The 26,621-nt window shown below is 41.1% G+C and overlaps 1 protein-coding gene and 1 long non-coding RNA gene across 7 annotated transcripts in view; one reads left to right on the top strand and one right to left on the bottom strand.

Moving 5' to 3' along the window:
* ZNF423 (zinc finger protein 423) overlaps positions 1-24,173 on the top strand; it is a 275,029-nt gene extending 250,856 nt beyond the window's left edge. For all 6 annotated transcript variants that reach the window (XM_025213622.1, XM_025213625.1, XM_025213621.1 and 3 more), the window contains one exon: positions 23,544-24,173. In XM_025213622.1, coding sequence (XP_025069407.1) covers positions 23,544-23,573 — 30 coding nt within the window. In that variant the 3' untranslated portion in view covers positions 23,574-24,173. The remainder of the gene's footprint in view (positions 1-23,543) is intronic.
* Positions 1-26,621, bottom strand: part of LOC112551654 — a 66,011-nt gene that overhangs the window by 31,655 nt on the left and 7,735 nt on the right. The window contains exon 2 of the long non-coding RNA XR_003095950.1: positions 21,708-21,771. This is a non-coding gene — a long non-coding RNA (uncharacterized LOC112551654). The remainder of the gene's footprint in view (positions 1-21,707; positions 21,772-26,621) is intronic.

Raw genomic sequence — 26,621 nt, forward strand, 5'->3', positions numbered from 1 at the left:
AAATGATTACAACTGATGAAAACTAAAGCAAGGGATATAATAAACAATGCACAAATAACCCAGGTACTGAGAGAGCAGGGTACCTGCCAGGCCTTTCCCAGTGCAGGTGTTGAGGCGTTTTATTGCCTGCTATGAATAAATGGTTTTCCTTTCTATTCAGATTTGGAGATATGTCAAACCACTAAATTAAGGGAGCTTCACAAAAGGAATTTTCTGTCATTTTAAGTATCATGTTTCTTTAAAAGTAAATATCAAAAAGAAAAAGCAAGCCATGACTCACTGGCCAGAGTTGTACCTTCGGCTTTTTTAACATTCCATTTTAGTATATGTCAAAAGCTGGAGATGTGAGCACATCCCTAAACTGGCAAGAATTGCCATGCAGAAGTGGCATTGAGTATATTAATGATTTGTCATTAACATTGTGGGCTGGATCCACTGCCATTTGACTTTGGGAGTGTTTCCACTGATTTCAGGAGGTTTTGGATCAGGCCCTGAAACTATTAAAGAAAAATAAAAAGGGGGAGCTACATATAGTCAAGTGTAATAATAATTCAGCATGGGACACCATTATTTTTAATATCGACTCTCTCCTGCCCGTGTTAGTAGATACATTTGATTGAGCACATCCTTTCTTCCTTTCCTGTGATGGCTTTGGTACTCAGTAGCAGCCTCACCTAGCCTTGTGCAGGGGAGTAAGCCCATCTGCAGGAACCACATTACATTTCTCCTGATTCCTACTGTGGGTGCTATAAGACAAGGGTCTTCAACCTTTTTGGGTCAATGCAACCCTGGTGGCCAGATGGCCGGATGCTGAGTGGGGGAGGGGAGGGTGTGGTGCACAACTGGATGCTGAGCAGGGGAGAAGGGGAGGGGTGGCACATGGCCGAACACGGAGCAGCAGCAACCACTGTGTGCAACCTTCTCTTGCCCCACTACATCTGGTTGGGCAGGCAGTGCCTGGGCAGGATGGTGCATGGTGGCGCTCTGTGCCTGCCTACCCGTGTGTACCCCCTAGGGCCACCTTAAGTTCCCAGCTATAAGAGATCAGAGTGAGGACTAGGATAGAAGATGAGGCTTGACCCTCCTCATTGCTCCCCATCTCCAGCAGTTGTTGGAACTGCCCAGGGCCACATACAAATGCTCAATTCTAAAAGTGGAAAATTTCCACCACTAGAAAAATTCTGGGAGAGGGAGCAGTAAAGACATTCAGTCTGAAACGGCCCCCTCTCCACTGCTCCTTATGCCTTCTTGTGACCCGGGTGTTCCTGGTCTGGGAAAAGCATGAGCTGTTTTAGTCCTCCCACTCCCAGAGAGACTGGAGCAGCAGGTCAAAGTCTCTTGCCTGATTCTTATGCTGTGGAGTGAAAAACATGCAGAGGGCTGCTCCCCCTACTCAGCTCCTGGTACTGGAGAGCACCCTGTAGATGCTCCTTCCCTCCTGTCTCAGTCTATGGGGGGGAATGACAGCAGCTGCCCCTTGTACCTTCTCCAGACCAGGGTGACCCCAGCCTCTGGAAGGCACAGGAACCTTCCTCCACAGCTCCACTTCTGTTAGTCACTGCGAGGAGTTAAGCTGCCGGAAAATGTGCAAACATTCATTTTCCCAGGACAAACTCTTCTGGGAATGGTTTCTTTCTGGTTGGAGTTGACTTATTTTCTCCCAGAATGGCCATTTTTGTTCCAGTAAGACAAGCTGGAGGGAAGGGACTGCATCTTTTTTGAGACCCTGCTCTCTCTTGGAGCTTCTTGGGGAATGCACCATGTGGACAAGCACCCCTTGCATTGAACTGAATATAATGACCCACTGAATAGAGCACAGGTGTAAGAACAGAAATTGAGGGGCTGTTCCCAGCCTTTTCATTTGAAGTTGGATTGTTGGGCACTGAATGTCTCTGCTTCATCTCTGGGAATGGAGGTGCTTTATTTACTTCTCACCCAGGACTATGGAGAGGCTAAATAAAATGTTTGTCAAATGCTATGAAATTCTCTTCCATACAGTCCTAAAACCATGCAACATGTCAAACCATATCTTAGAAATTGCACCCTAAGATGCCCATGGCGATCCTGATGTGAAGAAAAGTCTCTGTTGTTTGAGGTTGTTGCACAAAGTGTCTCCTTGAACTGGAGGTGAGAAGAGACACTGTCCCTCAACTGTGATAGGCACAGAACAGCATTTCCTTTTCTGTAATTTGAGCTATATTTTACAGTTTGTACTAGACTTAGATTTGATACCTCATGAGACTCTTTGTGGAGATAAATCATGTTTGATAGAAGGTTTTAACAAAATTTTATACTGAATTAGTTGTGTTTGCAAGCAAAGTGTATGTTTCTTTAAAATATGGTTCAGTGCTTTTTTGCCCTTCTTAAGTCATTAAGTCTCTTGAATCTATAAATGTATATATTTTCCTGCTATCACTTTTCATTTTAAAATTAGAAAAAATGAACTAGTCAGTTACCCTAGCAGATTTGGTTAGTAGGTTTAAAAAAAAAAAAAAGTTGATTACACTATGTGCTTGGAGCATTTTTAATTTTTAATTATTATTAGTTATAAAGCTAATAAATTACAAGAAAAACAAAATCCATTCCAGTCATATTGCTGAGTTTCAGTCAGACACAGGCAGATAATTATAACTAACAATAATTAAAAATTAAAAGTGCTTTAGGCATATCACCATCGTATTGAGTCTCTGTGGCCGAACATCCTTTACATACTGCAAAAAAGGAAGTTCTGCTCATGATACATAGTCAAGGTTATGAAGAAGATTGCTTGTTAGCTCTCTGGTTTGCAGAACGTGTCTATATACTAAGTTGAGGGAGAAAATAATAATTTGTTCCAAATCTTATTTTGGTGCAGGCACACTCATTATTAATTACCAAATTTAAGACATGGGCATGAACTCTTCAGGAATATGGTTTGGGCTCTGCCCCAGGTAAGATGCAGTCTTTATGGCTGCATCCACATGAGTGCAGACGTTTGTTTCCCCAGCGACAAATAGCAGCAGCACACCTCTGGCACATGTCAGGTTATCCCGGATGTGGTAGGAGAGGCTGGGGCCAGCAACTGTGCTGGTCCCAGCAGCCTAACCTGGGGTCTTGGGGGCTTTCTGGGGCTGCAGCTGCAGTGCTTCTGCAGCTGGGAACCTGGTTGGCAGCTGGATTGTGGCTCTGGCCAGCCAGTTTCTGGTTTTGGGCAGCATGCACTGCTGCCATGTGCACTTTTTTGGTGTGGATTTTTTTGACCCTGGGATCTCCTGGCATCAGCCGTGCGCTGCCCCCCCCCCCGCACTGCAAGGTAGCAGCTCAGCCGTGCGCTGCCCCCCCCCCGCACTGCAAGGTAGCAGCTTGGAGAATACCTGCATGTGTAGTGTGTGGTGCTGCAGAAGGGTTTGTGGTGCCACATACCACATGTCTGCACTCATCTGGATGCGGCCTATGGGTTTCTATACATGTGCTCCAGGGTGTGGGGAGGAGGACACGTTTTAATTACAGTGGCTTTTGGACAGCCTTTCTGTAGCATCCTGTGTTTCAAAATGGGTATGCTTTAACTAAGCTCATTCAATGAGTTTTAGCTAAAGTGCCCCTGCTGCCATTTTGAAATGCGGGACTCTGAATACATGTGATGTTGCAGCACGCTGAAGCGTTCTAATTAATATGCTCCAGCAGACTCGATTAATCGAGTCTGCTCTGTCTTGTTCCAATTAGAATGCTTTGGAGCACATGTATAGGCATCCTATATGAGGAACTATGTAAGGTCACCTAGCAGCTATCTTGAATCTGTTCCTGTTTTCCATACCAAGAGTGGCTTACCACCACTATGTTCCTCTTTGTGGCTTGGCAGCATCTTTCTGTCTAACAGAGCAAGACACTATACTCTGTACGTGCACATGTGTTGTCTACAAGACAGTCTACCCTGCAAAACATGGACAGACTTGACATACTTAGAAAGCACATTGAAATCCATGCAGGGGAAAGGATGTGATGCCCTTTGGGCTGCCTACTTTTCTGGAAAAGCACACAGCTTGATCTTTGTGAGTCTGTCTACATGGCACAATGGAGTACCATGTAGGGATCCCTGAGCTAGCTCTGAACAAGGTAGCTCATATACCAGAAGCAGCAAAGCCAGGTTAGTACAACACTACTATACCTAATACGCACAGCAGAGCTAATTAGCCTGAAAGGAGTGGTGTGCTAACAGTTAAGTGAAAGCTAAGTGTTTTGCCATACACAAGCTAAATTTGTTCAGAACTGGCTTTGTTCCAAACTAGCTTTGTCCACAACTGCATTGAGCTATGTAAATATACCTTGGATTCTTTATCTCATTTGCCTGGTATTATTTATGCTGTCAACTTTATATACCTGCTCTCATTTCTCCTTCAAAATCTTTTGCTTCTGTCTCTGCTTCTTTCTTCTCACCTAATGTAGTAACTTGAGAATCAACTGGAAGTCATTAGGTGCCACCAAAACTGCAGGTTTACTGCTCGTTTGTTTTCAAAAGGTGACAACTTTGATTTCTTCCATCACCTCTATCTCTTCCATTGCTTGGACAGTAGTACAGGCAGTCCTCGGACTTACAGCACAATTGGTTCCTGAAACCATGTCTTAAATCAAAACGTTGCAACTCAGAACCGATTTTCCCATAGGAAACAATGTTATAATAGGGGATTTGTTCCTGAACCAAGGCCTGATACCCTATTTTCACCAGAAATAAGCAGGAGTTTTGTACTCAATCAATTATAGATGAGTCATATAGCTACATTAATGTATTTATATTGTAAATAGCAATCATATTGATTTGGAAGGACTTCTTTGAGGTGACTTTTGCTGGATTTTTTGAACAGTTCTTGGTTGGACTTTTTGAAGGGTTCTTGGCTGGAGTCTTCTCAGGAGTCTTGGCTGCAGGTTTTTCTGGAGTCTTGTCTGCTTTCTTAAAGTGTCCAAGAAAGTTTGGACAGATGTTCTCCAGGGAGATGGGTGACGCAGCAAACTCGTTCACTGATGTGGTGTGGCGTCAGATCAAGTGTTGTAAAGTCAAAACTGACGTCAGAAAGTTGAAACGGGTGTCAGTTTATAAATGTTGTAAGTACGAAACATTGTAACTTGAAACGTTGTAAGTCAAGGATTGCCTGTATCCTAGGGCAATGAATGGGCAGAAAGTGAATAATTACAATAGCCAAAAAATGAAATGGATACTTAATAAATCTTACGAACCTTGGAAAGGTGCAAATGGCAAAGACACATGTCATATATTGCCTATTTACTCTCCATGCCCCCTTCTAGTCGCGAAAGAGAAGCTTACAGAGATCTTCAATTCTCTTGTGTCTGAGAAGGTTGAGTAATAACATTTATCTTTAAGTTTCTTAGAGAAGGTCATTGCATCTCTGCTTTATGGCACCACCTGTGCCAGTGTCATAGCTGAGCCGCTGGCACGGCTGTTCGAGCACTCATGGTGCTCCGGCCAGGTCCCTGAGGACTGGAAAAGGGCCAACGTGGTGCCCATTTTTAAGAAGGGTAGAAGGGACAAGCCGGGTAACTTTAGGCCAGTCAGTCTTACCTCTATCCTTGGGAAAACACTGGAAAAAATCGTTAAGCAGTGCATTTGTGAAGGCCCAGCAGGGGAAATGATGCTGAAAGGAAACCAGCATGGGCTCATCACAGGTAGATCCTGCCTGACAAACCTTATAACCTTTTATGACCAGGTAGCACGCTGCCTTGACACTGGAGCTGAGGCAGATGTCATCTACCTGGACTTTAAGAAGGCCTTTGATACAGTTTTGCATCCTATTCTCGTCAGGAAGCTAGCAGGCTGTGGAGTGGATGCTTACACAGTCAGGTGGGTGGCAAACTGGCTTAGGGACCACACCCAGAGAGTGGTGGTGGATGGGTCATTTTCGACCTGGAAGGAGGTGGGCAGTGGTGTCCTGCAGGTTTCGGTCCTTGGACCAGTGTTATTTAATATGTTCATCAGTGATTTGGATGAGGATGTGGAGAGCACCCTGTCCAAGTTCTCAGATGATACCAAGTTATGGGGCAAAGTTAACACACTGGAGGGCAGGGAGCAGATACAGGCTGATCTGGACAGGTTGGATCAATGGGCAGAACGAAACAGGATGCAATTCAACAAAGACAAATGCAAGGTACTCCACCTAGGGAGGAGGAATCCCCACCACACCTATAGGTTGGAGGATGACCTCCTCAGCAGCTCAGTGGCTATAAGGGATCTTGGAGTCATAGTTGACTCCAAGATGAACATGAGCCAGCAGTGTAACGAAGCCATTAACAAAGCCAATCGCACCTTATCGTGCATTTGCAGATGCATGACCAACAGATCGAGGAAGGTGATGCTCACTCTGTATGCGGCATTGGTCAAGCCACAGTTGGAGTAGTGTCCTGTTCTAGGCACCGCACTTCAAGGGGGATGCGGAGAATCTGAAGAGTGTCCAGAGGAGGTCCACTCATATGATTAGTGGCCTCCATGCAAGACCCTGTGAGGGGAGGTTGAGGGATCTGGATCTCTTCAGCCTTTACAAGAGATGTCTAAGTGGAGACCTTATACCACCCTGTAAGTTTATCGAGGGAGGAAAACAGAGAGTTGGAGATGCACTGTTTACCAGGGCACCCCTAGGAGTAACTAAGAATAATGGGTACAAACTAGTGGAGAGTAGATTCAGGTTAGATATTAGGAAGAAATTTTTCACAGTAAGGGTGGCCAGAATCTGGAATGGGTTCCCAAGAGAGGAGGTACTATCACCTAACTTGGAGGTCTTCAAGAGGAGGCTAGATAGGCACCTGACTGGGGTTGTCTGACCTTGGTCCTTTTCCTGCCTGGGGCAGGGGGTCGGACACGATAATCCTTTGGGGTCCCTTCTGACTCTACAGTCTATGAATCTATGAATTACTACAAGGCAGTGTGAGCTCTCAGCGTAGCAAAGATTCACCTGAGGCTTGGCATGGAAATGACTAGTACTTCAGTGTCTGTTCTGTACCATACGAAGCCCCTCTGCTTCAGATACCATTTATGCTGTTCTGTGAGACACCCTGGCTAACAAAGTGTACATGACTTCACATTAACGTGCAGAATACCCAGCAGTGATGCAGAGTGGAAAAAAAGGGAACCAGGTGAAAGCCATTGTTTGAGTCATTAATGCACTTAAGTGCACCCAAGTGTCAACATGTGTGATCAAGTGTAAGGAGGCATGTAGTTCCAATGTGGCAGTGCTGGCAAAGAGAAGGGACTTCCTAGAGTAGAGATGGCACTTGGAACTGTTATCCAGGCTGCCCAGCTAAACCCATTGGTGCCTGTCATCTATGCCCTAGGGCAAGGGTCCAAAGAACTTTTGAGCAGGCACCATGCCATCCCAACAGATGGCAATAATACAAACAGCCAACAGACAATGTATATGCATCAATTGTGTTTACTGAAAGCACAATTCGTAGTCAGAAATTTTCAGATGATTATTTATTCTGAACAAAGATGCCTTTAGTAAAAGGGATATGGGAAAGGAAATCTGTGAGCTAAATTAATATGTTACAAGCCCTATGGAAGACAAATATATGGACATGCACGTACAGAAATAATGTGTTAAATCCAGATCAAGGTCCCTATCATGATATTGAGAACTCTTCGTGAAATTGACCCTAAGTTCCTGAGAGCTTTCCTCTCCCTGAGTGCTGGAGCTAGGGTTTGACTGCGTCAGTCGCTGGCACAATAGATAATAGTGTCCATGGACCTGAACACTTTCAGAACTAAAGGAAACACTCATTAATTTCTTTCCTTGGTTTTCCCTCATACATCCATGCATTCCCCATCTGCTACTGTAGTATTGGAGATCTTTTACTTAAATACATATAAAACAGGTAAGTGTGTATGATGAATTAACCTAGCTCTAAATTAGAGTTGTGTTTGCACATCATCTTTACTAGGGGATTTTTTATATGCCAGAAAGCAAATAGTATGTATTGTTAAAGATATTCATTGAATAGTCATTCTCCCCAAAACATACTTCATATACATTTATTTAATATCCATGAGAAAGTTTGCATGAATGCATGCATTAACTTTTTTTTCTTCCAGAACAGATGAGCTATATTTGATTGTAAGTATTGTCAACAGATGAATTCTTAAGAAACCTCTGAATAAACAATTCTGGGGTGGTAAAGATCCATACTGTATTAAAATAAATGAAACAGGCATGATACACTGATATCCTCCCATTTTGTTTGAAACAGCACATTGGAGTATGTTACTATTAAATATCCATTCATGACCAAAAGGAGGTAACACAGGAGAAGAAATGAGAAATGGATTTTCCTTCTCAAAGACCAGATTGCAGTCTCTGGTCTGGCAATAACAATTACTAATGACATTTAGAGAGAAATTAATGATGAGAAATGCAAGTTGGCATTTCAGTTGTGCCAGTCAGTAACATTGCATCAGAGCTCACAGGAGAGAGGAGAAGAAGTTTATGGATGGAAAATTAATTTTGTTATGTCAACAATTAACGAATATCTTTTCTTCACTCCTTACCACACTACCACATATTACTGGTGTGTGGTCCTTTCACTGCTCAGCAGATGAATGAAATGGCACTTCAAAAGCCATTCTTCTAGAGACAGTTACACATACTTGTGTTTCATTCCACATTGTTGAACAGTAATGATTGAATTGGGATTGGCTGGCTTGGGAGAAAGAAAAAACTGCTCTTGAATGTGTAGTGACAAGACTGTCAGTTGTCAACATTTTTAGTTTGTAGCCCCATCTGTCTGCAGAGCTTGACCTGCTTTACAAGCTTCCCAGCACTTACCTAAGGTTCAGATAACCCCCATTTTACAGATGAGGTGAGAAGCAGACCTCGAGGGAACTTGCTCATACCCACTTGGGACCTTGGGGCGGAGACAGACCTAGAGCCCAGATTCTCTGATTCCCAGGCCCTTTAATATGAGGCCATCATCATCTTTCCCTGTTGATCAGATAATGTCTGCTCTGACATTGGTGACCTAGCAAAGACAGAGGTACAGGAATGCACCACACATTCACCCAGTAGACAGTGAGTATGACTCTGGATGCTCAGGGGTGGCAGGTGGATCCCACCACTGGGGAGGGAACTGGTTTGTTTTTTTTTATTTTAGAGAACTGGGAGGTAGCATTTTCAGGAGGGCATCACAGAAGTGCATCTGTACTTCCATTTTAAAGGGGTAGCAAGTCCTGATACCCTGTGCTCTACCTGAGTGCCCAGGAGATGCTACACGTTCAAAATCATAAGGCTTCCTCATGGTGATGGCTCACACAGCATACCTCCTTCCCTTCCCTTCCCTTCCCTTCCCTAGGATGGCTCTGCTGCCTCACAGACTTCACTTAGTTTTATACCATATTTCTTTCTTCAAAAGATATTTTCCATCTATCACTTTATGTCTAGTCATGTACTGAAGGAAAGAAGAGGGAATATCTGAAAAAAGTCATTGCTGTGGTCTTTCCCAATTTTCCTTGTTGCTGTAAACAGCTTATGGTCCAATAGCTGAGATCAGTTCTGCTTCCTCCTGTAGGTGTCACTGTAGTCCAAAGGAACTGATTTAGTTTTCCAAGGAACATGGAGCTGTGCATTTGAAGGGCAGACTATAAACATAATATAAGGAAGTAGTAGAACTGGTTCCACCTCTCTAGTTTAAATAGCTCATTGAAAGCAGTGTGCAGCATGCTTTTGAAAGTGCAGCCTCTTCATTTGCTTGCTGCTAGAGCAAAACGAGGTTGCTTGTCCAGACATAACAATATATGCTTGAGTGTTTTCACAAGAAACGTCTAGATCATTAAATATAATAGGTCTCAGCTGCAGTTTTGATCACTGAAGCATGCACACAATTCATCACAGCAAATTAGGTACGTCTTTGTAACTTATCTTTCTGCAATTTACTGGCACTTTTAGAGGGTTGAAACTTATATCGTATGTGCTACAAAAGCCATTTCAGATAAAATATGCTGTGTTTGTTGTAGGAGAACAAGGATTTACTAATAACAAAAACATGGAGCATTCTGTGTTTCTGTTCCAGCATCTTGCAGAACCAGCAGTAGTACCAGCAGAGATCCCTGGCCACATTCATTATTTATATATTTTAGTGAATTTCTTGTCTGCAGTAAAAGAGATGTAAGCTTGAACATATCAGTCTGTTTGTGCCAAAATCTATACTACAACCCATTCAAGAAATCCGAGGCTGTTGTGATTCTAAATCGTTACTCAGACCATTTATCTGATTGGAGTTTTGTCCCGTCTGGCTTGCTGAAATGCTGCTTATTTTTTAAAAAGCTCAATTTGACCTTTTGAAAGAATAGACATTTGCTATTTACATTTTTTTTATTTGCAAAGTGAACCAAAACCAAAACCTGCTTAAACGGAAATTGCCATTCAAAAGCCTCCAAGTTATTGAAAGGCATTAACTTTATTACTAAACAAGGAAAAACTCTAGTAGACTTAAAATTATATTTCAGTGAAATCATCAGTTTCAGTCACTAGTTAGTTTGTAGGCAAATGAACATATTTGTAACAGTTAAGAATTTATCCTCTAGATTTTTACATTTGCCTTCAATATTTGAACTGAAAGTTTGGAGGGTGTTTTCTTTGTCTTTTATTTTCTGTTTCCAGAAGAGAATACATTAGTGTTGTTAACTTCAGGCTTTTCCTATGTAATATGAAGTTGGTAGTGGTCAGATGTACAGACTGTATTAACAACTTAAAAGTAAAATGGCAAAAAATTCTAAAAGAAATTCCAAGCCCTGCACCGGAATAAAATAAACATCTTAGTCTCAATATGGATAAACCCCAGTAGACTGAAAAATCCTTTTCAGTAAGCAGGTATTTTTAACTCTGAGCATAAGGTAACTAAACATATACCTAGATACTTGCATCTAGTGTCTGTCATCTAATTGCTGGGGATTTTTTCCCCAGATTTTTAAGGTTAATGGTTAACAGTACAGTACATTAAACACTTCATTTCCCCAAATGAAAAGAAGTACTACCCCAGATTCTACTATGCAGTATCTCTAAATTTAGGAATTTCATTTAATCTGAAATTTTATATCCAGGAGTAATAAATTATTATATTTCAAAAACAGCTGGAGAGGGAGAAAATATTGCCTCTTTTGTCCTCCGTATCATTTTTTCCCAGGAAGATGATAAATTAATGGCAAACATCTTGTTTTTCCCAACAAGCTTAAAAAATTGTGTATGTATGTGCATTGTAGTTTTGAAGCCTATGTTTTACTCTGGGAACAGAGGATTGATATTACACTGGTATTTTCTAATACTTTGTTATGCACAGGGCGTTCAGATTCTTTTATTATTCAAAGAAATTGTAAAATGAGTTAACAGGCCAAGGGTGTGTCTGCACTGCCAAATGGGAGATTCAGGTTTGAATCCCTTTAGCTCCTCAACCTTGCAAGTCATGAATCTCTTGTGGAAGTAACATATTTATCCCTGGATGCTGGGCCAGAAAGATAGGGAAGGTTTTCCCTGTCCTGTATTGCATAACTCAGAAGCAGACCCTGTCTGATTTAAAGAGCGCAGATTGATTTGAAAGAAGTTCCCACCTAGTCCTCATTGTTTGGCTCATTCTCATTTGTGGTGCAACTTAGGTCTCCAGGGTCAGATATGTGAAGCAGGCCTGGTAGGGGGTCAGGAAGAAGGGAGCTCTGTAAGAAGGGTCAGAGAGCACAAAAAGAGATGGGGGCAGTTCAAAAGTAGCTTCGTAACCTGCCTTTCTACTCCTGAAGTTGTATGTATGATTGTTTTAGCATTGAAGGTTTTGCCACCAAGCTGTGTCAGTATTTCTATTTTAACTACCTACTATCAGGAAGTTGCAATACATTTTAAGAGACATCTCCATCTCCATGTTAAAACTGGAGCCCCAAAGTCGTATTTTCTTAAAACCTTAGTTTGAAAGAGTTCCAAGTTGCTGATAATAATACGATTATGCAATAAATACTCTGATTTAACAATAAAATTGGAGGAACAGAAGTTCCATGTGATGCTTGGATCTGTGGGGGATGGGTGGACAGAGAAAGGTAGAAATAGTTCAGGAAACATAGTTTGTTTCAGAATTGTGCTTACTTTGCAGTCTGCTTTGCTTAAACAAAAATGGCATAGGAATGCTTAGCTTACAGACTTAGTGAAGTATGTGCAGTGACCTGGATTTATACAGTAAACTTTAATGGCCAGACAGATAATAATTTACTCTGTCCATGCAAGTTTCAAAATTAACAGAACATTAGCAATCTATTATACAGTGTATCTTTAATACATCATAACATATGCTGCAACATCCCCAAAAGGAATTCAGAGGAGTTTTAGATAATATAAAACAATTTGAAGTTGTTTTAAAAATATAAGTAAACATATATACTTATACTCCATTGTTCCTTGCACATGTTTAGCCCCTATTGCATTAATATTGAATGTTTTTGCTTTTGCTTTTTTTAAAATACAGTTGCTGGCATTAAGGAATTTTAATTTCCTTAGAGTACCCACACCAGGGTAACTGGATAGGCTTGTTGGGAAATTGGACTGGTTACAGCCATGCATTTTAACAAACACTTTTCAACATAGTGATATCTCATCACTGTGTTGCATAGAGATGTCTTGGTGAGGACATCTTCTCTTGGCAGTATTTTGCCCTCATTATTATACGTGTAGGACTGAGACTTGTTCATACAAATAGCCGATTTAAGTTTATTCATCTGAATTAGGTGAGAGGAAACTGATCAGACTTACGGTTGTAGATTTCTCTCTCCGGGCAGCAAATATAACAATAGAGAGGAGGCACATTATGTACTACAGGCTGTGGCCTTACTATTTCATAGCATACAAACTCTTATTAAGGGAACTCTCTACCCCATAATATGTGCCCTTTGGAGTTGGAAACCTGCAATAACAGAGCCATTATGTCCAGGGTAACATGGCATTGACTAGGCAGTCCATCAAATGGGAGTTTGATGAAACAGCCTGTGTATACCAGATCACAGGGATTCATATTTATCTGTCATCAAGAAAATTGTATTCATGATCCAAGTCAATACAGTATGTCATATCAATATTCCATTACAGGGAGTTTAACTTATAGTCTTACTTTTTAAAAAGCTACAGATGAAGGAATTGTTGATGTCTTACAGTCTTCTTGTAAGGGTAAAAACAAATGTTGCCAAATTAAATGGATCAGCTGTGGTGGGATGCATCCTGCCATGGCTGATGTGCTTCATTGGGTGAAATACACATTGCCTGTTATCCCATATTAGGCAGAGGCCTGATCCTGCAGGACAGCAGGCAACATGTTCCCCACTTACCGAGATGTACTTTGGAGATTCCTCAGGGCACATCTTGGTAAGGGGGGAAAGCTGGGGTTTCCTGCTTGCAGAGACAAGCCTGGGGCAATCTCTGGGGTGCATCTCTGTGAGTGTGGGACCCTAGCTTTCTTTGCATATGGAGACATGGCCTAGGGAATCTCTGAGGTTCATCTTTGTAAGCAGGAAAGCCAGAGTTCCCCACTTTTAGAGACAGATCCCAGAGATTGCCCAGGGTGTGTTTCTGCAAGCAGATAACCCTGGCTTTCCCCTGTTACAGAGATATGCCCAGGGAATCTCTGAGGTGTGTCTCTGTAAACAGTGCAAATCAAGCATGCACTCCTGGGACCTGATCCTGTGCAGGAATTCCTGGGGCATGCAGGATTGGGCCTCTCAAATCCTGGGAGCACCTGCTTGGGGCAGCTAGAAAGCGCGGGCAGTTCTGGACTGACCGCACTCTCCCACCATAACAAAGCCAATGTCTGCCACAATAAAGTGGCACAATTTAATACCATCTATATCACAGTTACACATTTTGGCATTTGTGGTACAACAAGGGGCATGGACATCTATTTGGCAGAATTTTTAAGGTGGCACAAAGCATCTACTTCTGCCACTGTCAGAGATAAGATGCTGGGTTAGCTGAACTGTTGGTCTGAACCTAGTGTAGCACTTCTTATGTTCGTATAATGTCTGTTTCCACTCTAAGTGACACAAATCTTTTGAAGTCAGTGCAGTTGCATCTGTTTATTCCAGGGCTGAATTTGACTCAGTGGGCCGAATTCTACAGTGTTTTTTCAGACAAAATACCCATCAATGTTGCCTTCATTGAAGACTCTAGGGCTTGGTTTGTGACCAAAGCTACTAAATGTAATCAAATTTGCAATTAAGGGTGAAACTGTTTTCTACTCTCACCTTCACTCCAGTTACAGCTAAATATTGTAACAAATAAACTCTATGAAACCAATAAACTCTATGAAGCTGCTGTTCAATGACTCCTGTTATACCCATGAACAGTAGAGCAGGTTAAGAATAGTGTTTCAGGTTCAACTCTGAATTTCTTGACTTTTGCTGGTTTATATTCCCAAACTATTTTGCCTGTGCATTGTGACTGATGAGAGTCATCAGCATTATTCTGAGCATTTCCCTTTGGTTTAAGTGCGTTTAAAGTAAAAAGATAAGGTGATCAGTTGTGTCAAGCCAGTTCTAGATTGTGGATGAAATCATGGAATTGATTCATGTTCATAGAAGATCCGCAAAGGGTATCGTAATGATGATGCCAGCCCTCAAAGAAATGAACAATTAACAGGCCTCAGCAATGTAATTTACCTTAGATCAAGGAGGGATTAACAAGATATGCTTCAGATAGGCTTCAAATAAATCAACAAAGCTATGATCCACAGTGACATATTTCTGAGAGCAGAAGCTAATAAGGATTACAGGAAAATAGTTTCCCGCTTGCAAATGATTTTGAAACACTTTGCTTCCCAGAGTTGGACCTGTAAATGGATAAAAATAGATCAGCACTGGGACTGCCACTGAAGTCTTTGGTTTAGTGCAGGGAGTGGGGGGAGGAGGTGTGTGTGAGGTTTTTTAGATTAGTCCATGGCCTCAATATATTAGAACAGGTTTCATTGTCTTCCTGCGGACAGTTCTGAATGTTGGTTTCGGATCTTCAACTCCAAACAGTCAAGCAAACCGAGCACTGTGTGTTTAGCAGATGAACTACTGCCCATGCAGGCACAGTAGCTGATTATTACAATGTGCGCAGTGGTGCATGCCCACGTATCGAAGAGCAGAAGCCAGCCCTTTGTGTGCTTAAGTATTCCTGAGAACTTCAAACACTGGTGAGTAGGAGGCATCAACAACTCCCCAAGAAAATTGTGGACTGTCCAAGTTGAGGTTAAAGGGCCAACTATTGTCAACAGAATAGTGTATGGGGATTCTGCATTCCCTTTTCTACACTTTGGATAAACAAAAACTCCAGTACTCAGTCAGATGGAAATGATGGGGTAGGAGGAGGGGGGCGTAAGTGTAGGAGTTCTAAAAATATTCCATTTTCATGTGCTTCTGACAATAGTAATTAAATTTGTACGCCTCCCTTTACATTTAAGAAGTGTAAGTCTCTCCCCTTAGCTTATTTTGATCTTCTGCATGACATACTGCAGACTACAAATCACAAAGATGCTGATAAATATGCATTTCTGAGTAAAATCCTCAGGAGTACACGGTCCCTCCAGACAGGTATTATTAGCTTCCTTGTTTCACTGGGTGCATGAGTGAATCATAGTGTGTTTACGGCTAGTTTCTCTAACAGAAGACTCTGGTTATCTCTTAATAATGTATTCTCCAGTGGTTTTTATTTCCAAAGCGTTGTAGTAAAGAAATTTTCCCATGGGTTTTAGTTTGCTTTTTCACAACAGCATTTTATCCACTGTTTTCAGAGGGAACACATTCAGTGAAATATTTAATACTTAATAGGATATGTAAGGCTCAAAGTAGCGTCTCAAAATGTGAGAATATGCCAAACACAAGCTATTGTTTGGAGGAGTTAATTCCTCATGCTTCTGCACTGCTTTATTCTGAGCTTTTAGGGAAGAAAATGGGTGTAAATGCTGAGGAGGGACACTATGATGTTTCTGATAGGTGAGGTTGCAAGGTCTGAATAATTATAAGCAATCTTAATTGGGAATTTCTGTAGTTCATACATACCTCAAGAATCCTATTGCAATTGTAAGTAAAATACTATGATTGGGGGAACCTTCGATAAACATTATAGGAAATGTAAGATAAAATATGGAGAATGAAATTAAAATTTCCACCAAAATGCAATAAAATGTTATGGTATAGCAAACTGAAGAGCAAAGTAAATATAGAGAAAAGTATGGTTGCAGAGGTAATTCATACCTGAAAATGCCAGAAAAGAAGCACGTAGGCCACTGATGCATAAAATGGACACAGAAGTGTTATTTGTTTTCCTTTTCTTTTGGTAAGATTTTTTAAAAGAATGTGATATGCTCATACGTTTCAGTAGGGATCCTTCATTGGAGGTATGTTTTTCCAAATGAAGATGGTAGTTAGAGTGTCATGTAGAAAACGGATTGTCTCTTCTGTAAATATTTTATGACTTCTGAATTGTTCCACTAACTACAGGCTAAGAACCCATTTCGGATCTCCCTTATGCTAGTTATATATCTGGGTGGAACTATGCTGACATCAGTGAAATGTCTCCAGATTTACACTGAGAGCAGGCTCAACTGCTCAGTTTTGATTTCCGATTGTGTGCAGAGATAAGACTGCAGACTGAGGGCCACATTCAGCCTGAAGTAAATCTGTAGTTGCAGTGCACCAAAGGGACAAATTTGGCCCCAGGAATAGGTATGATTAAGATTTTTCACCTGAAATGTTCAGCTTGACTTTTTAACTAGAACAGATCCTCCAAAAATATTTTCTTAGAAACCTTTAAAAAAAAGTTCAATAACTTGTAAGGGAGAGATTCCTAACTGCATTCATTCAAGTGTAATCCTAAAGTGTGCTAACATTGAGACTGACTGACGCATAGCAAGTTATCAGATTTCCAAAGATGTGAGGGAAGCAGTAAGACAGGCAGACTTTTCTTTCACAAAGGATATTCCACCTTTCGTTTGCCTCTACCTCTACCACGATTTCAAGGGATTCTTCAAATAAAATGGGGACATGTGAACCTGTCTTGCCTGACAATTTTTTTTTATTGAGTGCCATGATAACTTGGAGTTCACTTGTTACAAGCATTTTATGTAGTGGGTGAAACATCAGGGGAAAGAAAAGAACACTGTATTTCCTGAAAAACTAAGAACTAAATATACAAGTGTCTCTGTATAAGAGTTACCTGAAACAATTGGAAGGGGAATTAACACCTGGTTTTATGGGAAGCATTGGTTACCACTATCAGTTTTAATGAAGTGTATTAACTAAATTGTGTTCTGAGTATTCATTCAGCTCTGTTTATGGCACACTCTTGAGTACATTTACTGTTTGTCAGAAGTGCAAACTAGTGAACATATGAGGCTTTAAGACAGGCCATCTGTTAGTCTTAGACCCTTGGATAATTGTCAAACAGTTCTAAAAATAAGCACATACAAACTGCAAGGGGGTGCAAAGGTGATTTTTCTTTAGAGTATTACAGCAAAGGGAAGGCAGCAACCAAAACAATACAATTAAAATAAAATTAAATAAAGCCATTTATTCTGTGATCAGGGTTCTCTCTCTTTTCTGAATGTTTTTTTAATTTTATTCTCCCCTCTCTCCTGTTGGTCGTGACATCCCCTGAATGCCTCTCAAGTTTAGGATTAGTGCAGCACCAATTTAAGGCTCATTGTTTTTCCATAGGGAGCGATAATCTCCAATGGCTAAAGGAAGGGCCTTCTTGTGTCCTCTGTCTGAAGTAATCTCTTTATAAAGTCAAGGCACAAAGATTTTGATCTTTATTGATGGGTTGCTATTAATGGGAAAAATATATAACATTTCATACTTTAAAAAAAAAAGTGAGGTATTTTAGAGGTATTTAGAGCCGGTTGGTTTCAAACAGGACAAAAAATGTTTTTTGTAAAAGTGTTTTTTGTACAGATGATGCTTCCTCACTATTTAAATATTCTGTTGTGAGGTCTTTTTATTTGGTGGATGTTTTTTTAATATTCAAAGTGGGGTGCTTGTGAATGGACATTTGCACTGAGGAGCATGATTTACTGTTGACTGAACATGAGGGTCAGGGTTACATGCAGATCTCACCAGCAGAAGTTTTTGGTATTACATACAAGGTTTCTTTCTCTCACTTGCTGAGCTAAGGCCCATAAGAAATACATGAGGGAATGTAGAGGTTAAGGAGTTTCTCATGTTAGGCTAGAAAGCTGATGGATGATGGTGTGGGGTTGCACCCTGAGAAGTGTCCTGTGCTGATCTTCTCGGCTACTCAGATGCCCTAGGTAAAGGGAATAAAGGGTGCATGGTACAAAATAGCAGGAGGAGAAATTCACCAGGCTTTCGTGGGGATCTGGAGGACTCCCAGCTTGGGAAAAATATAGTGATTAATAGGTATTATCTTCCCAGATGTCACGAGACCATGCAATTGCATTATTACAACACCACTAGAGTCAACATTTCCAGTTTGTGATACTGCCTGTGGCGACAGTAACTTGCATTTACCCTGGCTCAGTGCAGCCTGGTGTGTTGTCTGGGTAGACAATAATATGTTCATTAGACTGACTTTGAAGAAGTGATGTGTGAGCAGTAAAATACTTGCTATACACTTATGCTCACAAATACCTAGACATGCTCATATTCTTAGGTCACCCAATGGATTAATCACCTGTTAAGTTGTATGTTGGCTCTTTGTCCTGTGAATCTATGATTTGTATAATTCTATTGAAATTATTTGATGAGAGGTTTCTATTCATTTTAATGGGATTTAGAATGTGTGGGAGACACTTTATAACCTTTAATAAGAGTCCCAATTCATATATAAAGCTGTAGCAGGCTTATGAGTTTCATTTGAGGACTGCATACATCGCCAGTGTTGTTGTGCCATCTCTTAACCCCTGTATAACATATGGTCTTTGAGGTGTATATGCTCAGATGCATAGACAGTATATCTCTAAAATGGCTTGTACAAAATACCTAAATACATAACAGATGCACAATGGCACCATAGACTGAATGTATTATGGCCTCAAACCATTATCACACCCCTCGCAGTTGCATTTTATTTTTTTCACCTGCTCCTGTGTTGTACACCTGTGACTTGTTGGCAGTGAATTGTGTTGCAGTGTGGGAGACTCCCAGCTTGACTGCCAGGCTTGTAGCTTTGCTCCATCATGCACTGCCTTTTTTTGGAGTTTTTCTCCCAATCTTTATACAGCTTGTAAGAGGGCTTTCTGCTGCTGTAAATGATCATTTTTCAAATTGGTCTCTTTTCTTTTTGATAAAAAATTGTGAAATGGAGTTTGCCATGCAACCGCTTCAGTAATATCATACTATGTACACATAAAACAACAAAGAAATGATCATCCAAGATACCCAACAAAGATGGCTTGAACCAACTGCAACTGCAAACCCGGAGAGTCCCTGGCAACCCAGATTGGAGGGCTCTTGATTGCACAGAGGTGCCAGTTAGTCATTTTTTAAATCGTTTTGTTGTCCACAAAACCTGTCACCCAATTTCTGTCACCCAATTCCAGGGTCACTGTTGCTTCCCAAAATAGTTCATTCCCCTTGAGCACTGAGGCAGCCATGGGGCTCAGGCAGTTGTCTTGTTCAGTGGATGTAACTTTCAGAATTGCTATCTATTTTGAATGATAGTTTGGCTCCTCTTTTTTTGTAACTTAAATTTACCAACCTTGCCATAGGCTGGGACTTCCCCGCTGTTGCTAGGCTGGTTGGTACTCCTGCAGAGTTTTCCAGTTGCTGGCTTGAAGCGATGTATTCTGGGGTAATAGCAGTGCACCCTCATTTTGTGAAAGGACTTAACAGGCACTGTTAAGAATTATTAGTACCAGGTTTTTTGTTAAGTTATAGCAAGCTGCTTTCCTTGCCAAAACCATAAATGCACATACATGGACTCGTACACAAAAAGAGCCTGGCTGGGAGATGGGGAAGATCTAGCATCAATTTCTGTGGCTGCTTCAGTTTTCCTTTGCAGGTCACCTTTAAGCATTTTTTTTCTGAAGTGTAACTTGCTGTGTTGAAATAGCCATTTGAGGCAGTCTTGTTTCCCACTGCAGCTCTAAACTACCCTTCTGTTGGTAGGAAATGAGGATTTTCACAGTTGGTCAACAAAAGGTTACTTATCAGAGGTACGTGTGTAGTGTAGGTATACTGAGAAATGCAGCGTGTTTACTGGCCTTCAGATTTAACACTTCTACCTGCCTGGGATAGCAGTCCAGGTTTAGTACAAAAGATGAAGTAAAAAGTGTATCTTGTCTTGTTAATGTAGGGTGTGCCAAAGGTTTTACTTATTGCCCAAGCTTAGTTTCTTTATTTCATTTATTACATGGTTAGCATATATAATAAATGAACTTCACCCCTCAAAGAGCTGAAATAGATTTTCAAGTCACTACTGATAAGGCTGAAATTCATGTGGGATAAAAATCTGGTTTTGGTGCTGTCTGTTGTCAGCAGTGAGCAGCTGCAAAGTTTGGGCTAACGTGTTAAAAATGCTCACGTAAGGGGACAAGTGGCCTCTTTTTGAGATCTGCACAGCGCGCTGCCAGTAAACCAACTCACATACCACAAATACAAAAAACCAAGAAAATAGTGAAGGCCAGAAGTGGTTAGGCTTTGGATGGAAGGGACATTTGTGTGGTCTGAAACATATTTTAACAGGTGAAAATTCTGACAGAAGGTGAGTACATTGCGGTAAGTCTGCACCTGCAGTATTTTTGGGGTAACTGTTATCACATACAGAGTCCCCACAGTCAGGAACTCCCAGGTACTTGTGCATGCAAGATGTGCATGTTTGCCCATTTGGCTCATGGAAGTGCAGCTTTTTCGTAGGCAGATGAAGGATTTAGCACCCACAGACATTGCGCCCAGGGATACTAGATCTTGATTTTTAAGGTCCTTCATTTATTAATTATTTGGGGCAGTGTCTAGTTGGCAGGTTGATTGCCTGTAATGCCTGTGAGAAAAAGTAGGTTTCCCCTAATTATTAACAATAAATCAAGGTCAGCTTATGGAAAAAGTATATTTGGCCCTTTTTACTGATAGATGGCTTGTATTTGGTTTATGAGCTTGTACATGACCTCGGCTCTGAATAACTGCTGTCTTTGGCATAATCTGTTCACATCTTCATGTAGACTCTGCTCACCCAACCAGTATGTCCTTTGTATTAGATGTGTTCAGAACATATTATTAACCCATGTTTGAGAAGGGAGGGTTCACAATGAGAGCTTCATTATCAGATTTAGAGCCACATACCATTCCTTTATTGACCTGCCTGGTGTAATCAATGCAGCAGCCACACAGGTTTGAAATCATGTTCCCTGACTGTAGACTGTGCACCCTGCCTCTAGTGCTGATTGTGCATTATCTTTTAAATGACACTGCCTAAATAAGTATGGATTTGTCTACCGTGAATAGCCTTGTTTCGATTTGAGGATGGTAAACCTTTCACATTTTTTTTTATTGGTATTCAGGATGACCTAAAAATAGAATTGTAATGAAGTGCACTAGAAATGGCCATTGTTAAAATGCTCAGGAGCATGCTTGAGCACAGAGAGACAGCTGCGTGTTCCTCGTCAGTTGTTTTTTTGGAAAAGGTCTTTTCAGTTATATTAATGTACAGGCTTTTTTATCAGTCTGATTGCTGCCTTATTTGGCTACATTAGTCCCATTCCATGACTTTGTTGCTTACCTTTGCCTTTGCGAATAACATGCAGCATTGCAATGGTCATTCTTCTGTAAGACTGCTAAAATCTCTATGTAGAACAAAGTGAAGAAAAAAAGGCAGATTTTAGGTTTGGTCATATTTAAATCATCTATAAGCAACATAGTTTTGATTCTGATTTCTTCTCACATTATTCAGATGCAGTTTATGGTACTTTAGTAAGTTTTCTGTTTCTGTCTGTTTCTCTGGTTTTGACTTTAAAATATTAAGCTTTATTTAGTATTGTAATATATAGGCATGAAATTGTTATGCTGTAGATGAGCCTTATGCAAAACAAACTACAGTCGTCCTTTTACATTAATTTATTGTCCTTTATTTTCACAAGGTATCATTCCTTCCATGTTCAAAACAGAATGCATCTGCCTTTCCCTTACCCTTTTGTCATGTTGAAGCCCGAACATCATTGTATAGACTTTCATAAGTCCGCCTGCCACAATATTGCTGGTAACTTTTGACATGATTTAGGAACTCAACAGCACTTCTGACACCTGGTGGTCAGTTATTGGGAATGCACAGATGAGAAAATAATACAGACTTCAAATGGGGTCACTGCTACCTAGAGAGAGTAGGCTTGCGGATGGAAGGTTCATTAGTTAAATGTTTCCACAAGACAGTTTTCATTAGATAGATGTCATTGCCATGATAAAGGAGCAGATCTGCTTTTTTTTCTGATTGAGGTATAACTGTAGATAGAATTTAGAAGGGCCAGATGATTTATGAAAAGTTAAAATAGCTTAATGTGTTTAGAAGTAATGCCATTGTATATAAATAATTTGAAATCCAAATTCATTCTGTGTTTAGAAACTTTTCCTTCCTGTTTGGTGGACCTGCACAACACCAGGACTAAGCAGATGGAAATCAGTAGAACAGAACTAGTGTGGAATAAAATGAAATGTGTGAATTTTGACAAGAGAGCCCTGAAGATTTGAAAACATTCAGGCCTCAGCCCTGAAAAGCCTATGCAGCCTACCTTTAGTCACACAAATGGTCCTGTTGAATATGCATGGCAATATAATTACCTCCATGCATGTTTCTAGAATTGGGGCTTTAGCGTAAGCAAAATTTACATTGCTTTGGATTGCACTGAAAATATGGCTCCAAGATTGCTTCATGATTTATCCAGCTTCTGCATCAAGTGGTGTGACTGGACTGTAATGTAACCCTCCTGTGTTCAGAGATATTGTGATGGCATGTGGTGGTTACAGCTACTAAAAATGAAGAGCGGTACAACAAACTATTCTTTAAAAAGATTAAATTTCTAGGGTATATGTCCAGCATTGTTTTTTCTGCTGTGTATGTTACCTTGTTGCCTCAACTGGTGCTTCATCTCTTATTGCCGGAGTATTTCTTGGACTGAAAAGTGTGTGTCACAATCTGGTGTCTCTTTCTGCCAGTGCTTATACCAGTTACTAGTGAGAATAAAGAGTAAAATATGGCAAGGGTTCCCACGGCGATTCAGATTTTTTTTTAATTGTTTCAGTGAAGGGATTCCCTAAAGGCAGATTTTTCTTGGGAAGTGTTACTGCTTTTCCTATACGTATTGAAAAACCTCATGGCTCTGTTTGGCTGATAGAATTTTTTTTTTCTAAGTTCATGCCAGCATTAACAGATCTATCAGTACAAAGCAAATGTGTCATATTGGCAGCTGTTACTTATGAGTACCTTTTCTTTATTGCATTTTGTTTTGTAATAATTGAGAAGCTTTTATGTTGAGCTCTGCATAAATGGTACTGAGTAGGAGGGTATGGGCATGCTTTCTATTATTCTGCCCCTCATGTATGTCTCCTTTTTTCGTCTTTCCAGAACCACACATTGAGCCAGCACGCACAGTGAGCCACTGGCACTACAGGACACCTCTCTGCAGAAGACTTGACGGAGGCACAGTGGGGAGGACCATTTGAACATTACATCCAATCAAAGTGTCATTTGCAACCCAGATGTAAAACTCTAATGATTTGGCCATGAGGCGCTGCTATTATAAGCAGCTGGAAATGAATATTAATGGAAGAGATTAAAAGTATTCCATGCTCAGTATTTTTTATTGTCCTGCTTCAGCTAGTGTACTTTAGAGCTTCTGCTTCTGACTGAATTTATAGTGTTAGATAAATCTGCTTTGATGCTGTTGCCTTTTGTTGCTTCTTGTATTATATTGATAGTTAAAGATTAGGTGTGATTTTTTTTTTTGTTAACTGCCTTTTAATTGCAACTTTAGGTAATTGTGCATTGTGATGTGATTGCTTGGCTATTGTCTGAATATTTCTTTTTAATTTTTTTTAATTAAAGACTAATGCTTTGATTGGATTTGCCAGTTCACCGGACAGTGATTAAAACTATGTAATGAATATAATCGGTTTCAGTGCAACTGGATGGTCTGCTTTATAAATGTGACTTAATCTGATTGCAATAACTAGTACAGTTCAATAAAGGGAATACATGCAATTAGTGTCGGAGTTTCAATTCATCTCTGGGTGCACTCACTGAGTCATCCTCACCCATATGTTTGTGTCAGAAGACTGAAATATAAAATAATGTATTCCTGTAAGCCAGAGAATGGTCTCCACCCCAGGAAAAGTGAAGCAGTACAAGAAGTGAACAAGACTTATGTCTGTATGTAGCAGTTTATTTTCTCCTTGAGGCATGCACAAAACTCCTTTCAGGTTAATGTGAGTTCTACACATGCATTACAATGGCACAATCACTACTTCAGAAATTAATTGCATAAGACTTGTGTGTGGGATGGTTGCCCCAAAAAGATATTTCATCTGTTTAATTGAGTAGCTGGGCACCCTAAATTCCTAATGAAGCTGATGAGATTTGAAGAGACAGGCATCTGTTAGGATTGGATTCCCTCCCTCTGCTGTTTTGTTTGTTTCTATAAAAAGTAATTAACTTTCATGGTTGTATACTAATGCAGTGACTACTGAGCCAGGCCTCTGGGATCTGGTTGGGAGACTGTGTGTATATCGGTCACATGCACTTCTAGATTCACTGGGATTGGTTGTCTATGTAACTGCCTCACACCTGACCTGTCAAGCTGCCATAATATTATTATTATAATATTAATATAGCTAATTAACAGATTCTTTTTAACATACTGTATAGTAATGATATAAGGTTTATCCCCAGTCAAGCAGTTATTCATTTAAGTGAACACCTTTGGAAAGTTAGTGAGATGCTATGTTTATAATATCGCCTGCTAGCATGAATCATAATCTCTGTCAAAGTACAGTTGGGATACCTGATGTGAACACATTTCCCCGTTCACAAGGACACAGTGCTTTGTAAGACTGCAGCATAGGAACATGAATGTTTAGAAGCTTTTCAAATTTTCTTTACTAAAATTAAGCAGAACTAATTATCACCCTGTTTCTGGGCTTAGAGCATATCGCAAACATATCGTAGGAAGTACTTTTCAGGATTATATAACCTTGAATGAAAAAACTTAACTAGCCCTAAATTAATTTATAGAACACATTGCAGTTGGAATATGGTAGATAACAAGTGCAAAGGTTGAAGATGCTTTTAGTACCTTCTCCTACATACTATAGTTTTAACCTTTAATTTTCCTCCTTGATTATCTTCTATGTTGACACATCTTTTTTTCAAGGTAGTTGGAGACTCCCATGTAACTGAGGGCTGACTAGTAGGCCTGTGCAAAGCAGCTAGTATTCGCTTTGGATTTGGATTTGGCCGATTCAGGGGACAGTGATTTGATTCAGTGATTCAAATCACTGTCCTGAATCGATTTGGCCGAATCTGATTCAGAGATTTGGCCGCCATCGAATCGGCCGAAACTGTGAATCAAATAGGCCCTATCCCCTGCTTGCTCTCCCAGCCCCATCAATTGCTGCCCTGCCCAGCCCCACGCTGCATGGGGAGCTCTGCCATGAGCCTCCATCCCCCACCCACTCTCCCAGCCCCCTCCATGGCTGCCCTGCCCAGTCCCAGCTCCTGGCTCTTTAAAAAAAACAAAAAAAAACCCAACAACAAAAGTCCTGCACTCACTGGATCCTGCCAGGCACGGGGGTGATCTCTGCTGCACCCCACTGCCCTGTGCTGCTTGTAGGGCTCTGCCATGAGTCCCCAGAAGCCTTGAGGCTGCTGCAGCAGCCGGTGAGTGTGGGCCTTTTTTAAAGCCAGGAGCTGGGGCTGCATGGGGCAGCTATCGACGGGGCTGGGAGAGCGGGTGGGGGATAGGGGCTTGTGGCAGAGCCCCCCACACAGGGCAGGGCAGGGCAGCGGGGATCACCCAGGGTGAGTGGGGGCTTTTTTTCTTTTTAAGAACTGGGAGCTGGGGCCAGGCGGGGCAGCCATTGCGAGTGGGGACTGCCTGAATCTCTGAAGTGCTCTGAATCTTTTCTGAATCAATTCACAGAGCTTTGAATTGTGTCAGACCTTTTTAGTGGTCTCCTGATTTGATTCAGAGATTTAGCCGAATCTCCTCTGAATTGAATCAGCACCCGAAGCTTCGCACAGCCCTAGCAACTAGGTATCAACAAGGATTGGGATCCACTCCTAAACTAGCGGGGATGAGGGCAGGTGTAAATTATGCATAGCTTTTCTGAGAAAGTTCCAACTTTCATAGTAGAACACGCTTCATTTCATAGCTTGGGCAACTAACACCTCTTTTATGCTCCCAGTGGGTGCATCTACATGTGCAATTAATGTGCCTGAATTTTCTGTGCAGAAAATTTAGGCTCATTAAAGTGCTCCCAGACACACGTCTACACATGCACCCACAATGGGAGCAAATTGAGCCCGATAGGAGCAGCCCAGCCCAAGGTTGCTCCTGCTCTACTCTGCCCTCCTGCAGCAGCCAGGGGGAGCTCCAGACTCCCCTGGGTGCCATCCCCAGGCTGGCAGGAAGCATAGAGGCTTATA

Source organism: Alligator sinensis, unplaced genomic scaffold (assembly GCF_000455745.1).
Source record: "Alligator sinensis unplaced genomic scaffold, ASM45574v1 scaffold933_1, whole genome shotgun sequence".
In the NCBI taxonomy this organism is placed as follows: domain Eukaryota; kingdom Metazoa; phylum Chordata; order Crocodylia; family Alligatoridae; genus Alligator; species Alligator sinensis.